Genomic DNA, 9,367 nt, shown 5'->3' on the forward strand with positions numbered 1-9,367 from the left:
GACCTACAGCATGGACTACTAAACAACTGTTGATTTAGAACCACGTAGAGTTACCGCAAGTCACAAACAAAACAGGAGCTGCCTCCACTATTTCAGCACCATTTCAACTTCAACATTTCAACATCATCAAATCACCTCTGATTGGTCTAATACAGGGACAACTAAAATATACCAAAAACTATTTAGTCCAATCAACATAAGCTAAATATGATGTGGCTGTCCACAATTCAGATTTGTGTGTGTAGAGAAACGCCATCCTCTCTTTCATGTTGACGAAACCGTCTATGTCTTACAGTACACACTTTCAGTTTTTGTTGTCCTACACTACCTGGATAAAATGCTTGCTCGCTAGCCCAACTTCCTTTCATGGGCAACGTTAGCTAGTTAACATTAGCCTACTACATCTACCTATATATTGAACTTCCATCCTCTCAGTCCAGGGGCACAATGTATGAATTTATGGTTGGATCTCCATCCATGGCTAGTTTAGGAAGGGACCATTTTAGCTTGCTAGACACCGGAGGACAACAACACAATGAGATGCAACAATTCAAGTTATTTCTGTCATTGACGTATTTCTCTTGATGCGATGTGATTGGAGTGAAGCCAAATCCAAATGGGCTTCCCTTGACACTTTGTTTTGGTGCCCCAGGACTATTTACAGTTGAGCTCACTCAGTTTACACTGAATGGCTTTTATTTAATATGTTTTTTTTTAATCAAGGGATGAAAAATACTTGCTGGCTTCCCTTGCATTCAATGCAAAGGGCAGCAACAATGTCATACTCTTTATGACCAGCATCAGATAGCTGACCTACACAGACAGAGACAGAGGGGCACTGTTTCGCTCTCTCGGACGCCTTCTCTCCAGTGAGATACATTCAGCGTCTTGCGAATTGAAGGAAAATTATGAAAACAGAGAGACAAGAAATACATTATTTTATATTTTTTCTTGGTCATTTGTTAGTGGTATGGCAGTGGTATAGTGGTATGGCAGGCTCATGGCCACATCAAAACGGAGCAATGGAGGGCACATTGAGGAAGCAAAGCGGCAGAAGGAGGAGTAAGAGAAATATAGTACCACAGAGACAACCAATGACTAACAGTTAAAAAGGGGAGATGTCAAACCTGATGAAAGAGTTGACAAGGAACAAAGTTGGCATCATGGTTGTCATGGCATCAAGGCTGAGAGAGAGGACAGATGCCATGAAAATGACCCTGTTAAGGAATTATTGCCATTTACCAGTACACCTTTGACCTTTAATGGCAGCCAAAGGGTCCTATTACCTCTGCTGTCCTTTCCCAGACAAAATAACAAAAAAATCATCGGTTGAGATTGATTTGATCCCACTCATCCATCTGTCACACCTCGTTCACCCCACTCTCCATCCATTTGTATTTCAATATCGTATTATACATCACAGGATGCAAATAGCACGGTTTGTCTTTCTGTCATCATTATGTCAGTGTTTCATGGCCTCATCCTCTCTCTGGAGGTTTATGTTATGGAGGTCTACAGTCGATGCTGGGGGTATTTATTAACTGCCACGGGGTATTGTTCAGCTGAATTCTAATCACATTGATTGAAGGTATTGACCGCTGAGACCCACAGGGCTTTACTGCATCTCTGTCATTATCAATCATCTCCCCATCCTCTCCTCTCTCCTACTTTCTCTCTCTCTTCTGTCTCATATACCCACATACAGTAGAAATACTTTAGATATATTACATGCAGTCCATGTGTGAATCTGTATTTTACCACTTAATGGAGAAACAATAAACAAGGAGTCAAATCCAGAGGTACTAGAAGTGGACACTTCTTTACTGAACTCTGTTTACACTACTGGTCCAAAGTTGTAGAACACCTACTCATTCAAGGGTTTTTCTTTATTTTTTAAACTATTTTCTGCATTGTAGAATAATAGTGAAGACATCAAAACTATGAAATAACACATACGGAATCATGTAGTAACCAAAACAGTGTTAAACAAATCAAAATATATTTTATATTTGAGATTCTTCAGATAGCCACTCTTTGCCTTGATGACAGCTTTGCACACGCTTGGCATTCTCTCAACCAGCTTCATGAGGTAGTCACATGGAAGTCATTTCAATTATCGGGTGTGCCTTCTTAAAATTTAATTTGTGGAATTTCTTTCCTTCTTAATGTGTTTGAGCCAATCAATTGTGTTGTGACAAGGTAGGGGTGGTATACAGAAGATAGCCCTATTTGGTAAAATACCAAGTCCATATTATGGCAAGAACAGGTCAAATAAGCAAAGAGAAATGACAGTCCATCATTACTTTCAGACATGAAGGTCAGTCAATGTAGAACATTTCAAGAACTTTTAAAGTTTATTCAAGTGCAGTCGCAAAAACCATTAACCATTTTGAGGAAACTGGCTCTCATGAGGACCGCCACAGGATTGGAAGACCTAGAGTTACCTCTGGTGCAGAGGATAAGTTCATTAGAGTTACCAGCCTCAGAAATTCCAGCCCAAATAAATGCTTCACAGAGTTGAAGTAACAGACACATCTCAACATCAACTGTTCAGAGGAGACTGTGTGAATCATCCCTTCATGGTTGAATTGCTGCAAAGAAACCATTACTAAAGGACACCAATAAGAAGAAGAGACTTGATTGGGCCAAGAAACACGAGAAATGGACATTAGACTGGTGGAAATTTGTCCTTTGGTCTGGATTACAAATTAGCGATTTTTGGTTCCAACCGCCGTGTCTTTGTGAGACGCATTGTGGGTGAACGGATGATCTTCGCATGTGTATTTCCCACAGTAAAGCATGGAGGAGGAGGTGTTATGGTGTGGGGGTGCTTTGCTGGTGACACTGTCTGTGATTTATTTTGAATTCAAGGCACACTTAACCAGCATGGCTACCACAGCATTCTGCAGCGATACGCCATCCCCTCTGGTTTGGGCTTAGTGGGACAATCATTGGTTTTTCAACAGGACAATGGCCCAACACACCTCCAGGCTGTGTAAGGGCTATTTGACCAAGAAGAAGAGTGATGGAGTGCTGCATCAGATGACCTGGCCTCCTCAATCACCCGACCTCAAGCAAATTGAGATGGTTTGGGATGAGTTGGAAGGAAAACCAACCAACAAGTGCTCAGCATATGTGGGAACTCCTTCAAGACTGTTAGAAAATAATTCCAGGTGAAGCTTGTTGAGAGAATGCCAATAGTGTGCTAAGCTGGCATCAAGGCAAAGGGTGGCTATTTGAAGAACCTCAAAATATAATATATTTAGATTTTTAACACTTTCTTGGTTACTACATGATTCCATATGTTATTTCATAGTTTTGATGTCTTCACTATTATTCTACAATGTAGAAAATAGTAAAAAATTAAGAAAAACGCTTGAAACTTTTGACCAGTAGTGTAGATATTCTGTGTAGTGCATGTTCCACGGTCTAATGTTCAACAGTTGCGTAGGCTATGTACATGTCTATGTTATTTAACAGTCTCTGTTTCCCTCTCATTCTCCTCAGTCTACTCTTAGAAGCCCTATTTTTAGTTCCCCTTTATTCTGCCTCTGACTCTCCCTTACCCTCTCTAATGCTGCTTAATGACCCTCTTCACTCACAGGGCATCTACAGCTGCATCCACGGGGTTCAGATCGAAGAGAAGAGCAGCTCAGCTCTCGACTCTCCATCGGTCACTATGAACAACACCCAATCCAACATCCTGCGTCTGCTCCGAACCGCTAAGAACATGGCCTCCCTGTCCGGGGTTAACGGCTCACCTCACAGTGCCCTGGACTTTATCCGTCGTGAGTCATCCGTCTACGACATCTCTGAGCACCGCCGCAGCCTGGCAGGTCACTCGGACTGCAAGCCCCCGTACATGCCGGAGGATAACATGTTCAGCGACTACATCAACGAGGTGGAGAGGACGTTCGGGAACCTCCACCTGAAGGACAGCAACCTGTACCAGGACCACTACCTGCACCACCATGGAGGCTCTGCCCTGGGGCTCAGCGGCCCGCCACTTAACAGACCCCACAGCCTGGGCAGCAACAGTTCTCTGGAAGGGGGCATGTTTGACTGTGACAGTTTAGGGGGAGGAGTGGCACCCATCTTCACCACCCAGCCACGCTCTGCCCTGACCCACAGGAACATGAGTAAGTTTGACCTGATTGCCGGTCAGAACCCACCCTCTGGGCCGGGCTTCAAATCGGGACTTTCAGACCTGTATGGAAAATTCTCCTTCAAGGGAGGGGCCTCCAGCTCAGGTTACATCCCCGGGCACGACAGGTACTGTGGGGGAGGGGGCAGAGAGGATGACGGAAACATTCGTTCAGACGTTTCAGACATCTCCACTCACACGGTCACCTACGGGAACCTGGAGGGCAACGCTAAAAAGCGTAAGCAGTATCGCGACAGCCTGAAAAAGAGGCCCGCCTCTGCCAAGTCGAGACGAGAGCTGGATGAGATTGAGCTGGGCTACCGGAGAAAGCCCTACCACACAGGCTACCACCACTACCACGGCCACCGCTCCTCCTCCCCGCCCCTACTGCCCTCCGAACGCAAGAGAGGAGGAGGGGGCAATGCAGGGAGCACATCCTACCTGTTCCGTGACAAAGAGAGTGTGAGGGATTTCTATTTGGACCAGTTCCGCCCCAAAGATGGTGTTCCCCAATGGGAACATGTTGATCTGACAGACGGTCCTGGAGGTGGGGGTGGAGGGGGCGGGGGGAACTGCACCAGTTTGGTGTCAGTGGACGACTTCCTGAAACAAAATAAACCCAAGAAATCAGAGTCTAAGAGTGGGGGAGGCACATCAGGGGCGGGGTTGGCAGGAGGAGACTGGGAGTGTCGTAACTGCCGTGCCAGCGGAGGAGGGGGCAAGCAGATGTCGATGCATGGCAGCGGGGCGGGGGAGAGGGGAGGCGGATATGGTGGAGGGGTTAGTTGTGGATCCTCGGGGGGTGGAGGGAACAGCCGTCCCAGCTCTGCCACCTGCATGCGCTGCGAGGGCTGCAAAAAGACAGGCAACCTGTACGACATCAGTGAGGACAACAACCACCTCTTGGAACAGATGGGGGGTGGGAAAGGTGGAGGCATGGGGGCTGTGGGGTTAAGTGGAGGCGCCCAGCCTCAATCTCAAGCCCAGCGTAGGAAGTCTGCCGGCTTTGGAAAGCCACTCCGACGGCAACACTCTTGCGACACCTTCGTAGACCTTCAGAAAGAGGAGGCAGTCGGAGTCAGGGGGGTCATGGGGGATCTAGGAGGGGGCGGTGGGGGCATGGGGGGTGTAGGAATGGGCGGGATGTTGCCTCCCCCCAGAAGTGTTAGCTTAAAAGAGAAGGAGCGCTATATGGAGGGTGTTAGCCCCTTCGCCCACATATTTGAGAGGCATGGAGGCTCAGAGAGGGAGAAGGAGCGAGACAGAGACCCCCTCTTCTATGGTGGTGAGATGGCCAAAGAAGCAGGGTCGCCATTCGGCTTGTTCCGAGGTGGTGAGGGCCTTCACCGCCGCTCAGTGGGGGAGAGGGACATGAGGGACAGAGAAAGAGCCATGATGGAGGGCGGTGGAGGAGGAACCTACTCCTTATCCAAATCTCTCTACCCGGATAGGGTCAACCAAAACCCCTTTATTCCAACCTTTGGTGACGACCAGTGTCTCTTGCATGGCGCCAAACAATACTACATGAAAAAGCAACAGCAGCAGCAGCAGATGCCCCCCAAAAACAGCCGAAGTGACTTCCGGGGCTCGGTGGGTGTGACGTCTTTCTTGCCAGCGACTGCCACTGCTGGGGTCATGTCCACCGTGGCCCCAAGGTTCCCTATGGAGCTGTGTCTGGGAGGGAACCTCCACGGCTCCACGCTGGGTTTGGGGCCAATACAGCGCCCGTTCAATGGCAGCAACGGGCACGTGTACGAGAAACTCTCCAGCATAGAGTCAGACGTGTGAGAGAGGAGACTGGGTGGGGAGGCATGGAGGGAGGGAGGCATGGCATTAGTGCTGGGAAGTCAGGGATGACGAGGCACCACTGTCTGCAATACTTTTAACAAGGAAGGAGAACAGTCAGGGAAGAGAAGATGAATGACAGAATGGTGAAAAGGTTTGACAGAAAAGAGCAGGATGAGTTAGAAGGAAAGATGGGGACATTCAAGCCCTGTTATTTTGTTACAAAACAACGAATTCAAGAGGTGACACGTGGGTAGGGTTATGTTAACTCTATTATTTATTTGGCCGTTGCCATCAACACACTCAAAAAGAACACAAAATTGACACCTCTGAATGTGATATTGCAGGTTTGAGCCAAATGGCTTACAGAGTCACACCTACAGAGTGATTATGAGAAGGGAATGTGAGTGAGTAGGGAAGTGTCCATCTGGTCAAGTGTTATTAGAGAAAGGAGATGTTGTCATGACTCATGTTGATGATAGCTCTAAGACTGAAAATGAGTGGAAGACGATGGCCGTGTTCACCCCCTGCACTAACTCTCCCTCTTTTTATTTGGCTGTCCCCATAGGAGAACCCTTTTTGTTTCCAGAAAGAATCCTTTATGGTTCCAGGTAGAACCCTTTTGGGTTCCATATAGAACCCTCTGTAGAACAGGTTCTACATGGAACCCAAAAAGGTTCTACCTGGAACCTAAAGGGTTGTACCTGTAACCAAAAACGATACTTCAAAGGGTTCTGCTATGGGGACAGCCGAAGAATCCTTTAAGGTTCTAAATAGCACCTTTTTTCTAAGTGAGTTGTTCTGCTCCCTTACACCCCCCTGCTCCCTTCTGCTCCCTTACACCCCCCTGCTCCCTTCTGCTCCCTCCCTTTGACTCTTTATTGTTATGATAATTCAATCATAAATGAAAATAAGATATTCTTACTGAAATAACAGGGTAAAACAACAATAATGTTATTAACATTGTGATTAACAAAAGTGATATTATGAAGTGCTTATGACATTAAGTTTGTTTTATGTTCCTTTGATATTTCAATACTGTTTAATATTTGTTGTTATTTCTTTGTCTGCCCGATGGTGGCAGGAAGCTTGTTATCTAATTCAACTAACAAGCCTGAAGGACTGAGTGAAAAGTCATTAGGTCTCTTGTTTTTGTTTTAATGATATACAGTCCATGCTCATTCATTAATTTGCTGTTTTTAAAATTGTTACGGAAAGATCTGGAAGGCATCATTTGCACAGTACTGAACGGTTCTTCATTGTTTGAGGTTTCAAGAGGTTTCACACCCTGTTTCTGAACTTTTGTTGGTCAACAACTGTGAAAGACGTCTCTTGTCATAAAGCAGATGGCTGAAGATACTGACTGAAGGACGAGCCTTAAAGGACTCCAGAGATGTACACCCCAGAGAGCTCAGCAGGGCGTGATGTAACAGCACGATACGTAATGAACAAGGTGTTAAGATGTGTGCAATATCCCCTTGTCTTGAAGGGAAAACGTGCTACTCTGAAACCAAGTCATTATTTACAGATGTGAGACTGAGCGACTGTGGTGTGTTTCAAGACAACAACATGTTTGAATAACTAAAACTTAACTTGATGTGGACGTTATTACACAGACATTACAATACCATCGGAAGTGCTTCATAAACCTGTCACACATCCATACTAAAGAACACCACACATACTGTCAGACTGCTGTGCCTCATCTAACAAGCATTTGATCAACCCTTTTGGATCCAGGTTCCTAGAAAACAGCCAGCAGCCTCCTAGGCTCACTTTTTAACACACCACTTATCTCGTAAAACCCGTTGCGTTCACTCTCTGAAGTTAGGAAGGTCCATACAGGCTTATGAGACACGTTGAAGAAGCATTTGTGAATGCAGTTTTACTTCACGGCAGTCAGAGTGTTTAATGTGTATTATAGGCGTATGCTCTGTAATTCTAAATTGAACTCAAATCCTCTTAAAAGATGTTGTTGCCCACAGAAGATGGTAATGGTATTGATGAACGGCTGAATGTGAGTCGTGAGGATGTCTCCAAATCGGACATTCCTCCTCAGACTGAGGCAGTTAGACGGAGGATGTCTCCAAATGGGACATTCCTCCTCAGACTGAGGCAGTTAGACGGAGGATATCCTGAGAATGCTCACACTGTATGCTTTGACAGATGTTGACAGTACTTTTAACCTAAGACCTCTATATTGCACTGAACCTCCACCCCCCGGGTTCAGACTTTCAGAAATACATGCCTTATCACATGAAACTGACTGATGACACAAGATATTGTACAGCATACGAGCCTATCAGTTATTTAAAGGTTTGTCTTCAATTAGTATGAGGTGTCATGAGTTCAAGGGCTGCAGGAAATTGTGTTTCAGTGCTGAATGGAGATTGAAGGTGCTAAGGGAGTAGATTGCGCCGAGTCATTCCTACTTCCAATATGATCAAACTGCACCGGTAATATGGAGGTGGAAGATGGAGGGGGAATGATTGAGTGATAACAGCTGTTTTCCTAGACCTGCTGATAATCTATTAATTTATTCAGTACCCACTTCTCTCTCCATACTCTTAAGATGAAACCCATCAAGTTAGCCTTAAATCAAACTGAGTCAACACCCCCTGTGAATTACTTCACAAATGGATGGGTATCTTTGCACATGTTTTGGATGGTCCTCCAGTATCAGAAGGTTTGAAGAAGCAACGGAAAGGAAGAGGAAGAAATAAGAGAGAGGGAGAAAGAAAATAGAGTTATTATCAATCAATGTCAGCGTTAGTATGTTCTCTTTACCCCTGTAAATATATTTTGAAACTATTTTCCCTTTGTACAGTAGGCAGACAGTCAGGATGTAACTTTCAATATGTTTTACAACTATTTAAGAAATAAACAAAATGGTAATAAAATCATAAAAATACACAAAAAAATATGCAAAATAGTTAAGACAAATATGATTAATAATGATAAGTGATATGATTGAACCTTTTATTTGCTTTAAATCTCATGTTTACTTAATTATAAAAGTTCACCAGTAAATATAATTATTATTTTAAGAATATGCTTTTGCTTATTTTCAGTAAAGTGTTGGAAATTGAGGATAATTTAGTGTAGACGTTTGGTGATAAGGGGGAAAGTTTCCCTTGAATTGTGTTAGATTCTCTTTTAAGATAGGCTACTCTTCATGCTTTACGGGACACACACAATTATCTATACATTTATGTAATACAGTATCACATGTATACATAACAGTAGATGGCTTTTGCATATAGAGACTGTATATTGTGATCCTTCATTTAAGCAATCCTCATTAATTAAGTAATTGAGTGCAAGATCATTTGTGTTATGTTGCCCTTTATTCAACTGGGATCTGATGCCGACTGCACTGGTGTTGATAGAGCCTACACTACACAGGCCTGACTCTTCCTCCTCATTCTGTGTATCTTT

The 9,367-nt window shown here is 44.6% G+C and overlaps 1 protein-coding gene across 1 annotated transcript in view; it reads left to right on the forward strand.

Moving 5' to 3' along the window:
* LOC110538963 (glutamate receptor ionotropic, NMDA 2B) overlaps window positions 1-8,649 on the forward strand; it is a 113,438-nt gene extending 104,789 nt beyond the window's left edge. Inside the window, exon 16 of the mRNA XM_036938478.2 lies at window positions 3,605-8,649. Coding sequence (XP_036794373.2) covers window positions 3,605-5,932 — 2,328 coding nt within the window. The 3' untranslated portion in view covers window positions 5,933-8,649. The remainder of the gene's footprint in view (window positions 1-3,604) is intronic.
* The last annotated feature ends 718 nt before the right edge of the window (window positions 8,650-9,367 follow it).

This window comes from Oncorhynchus mykiss, chromosome 12 (genome assembly GCF_057628025.1).
Source record: "Oncorhynchus mykiss isolate SJ-2025 chromosome 12, ASM5762802v1, whole genome shotgun sequence".
NCBI lineage: Eukaryota > Metazoa > Chordata > Actinopteri > Salmoniformes > Salmonidae > Oncorhynchus > Oncorhynchus mykiss.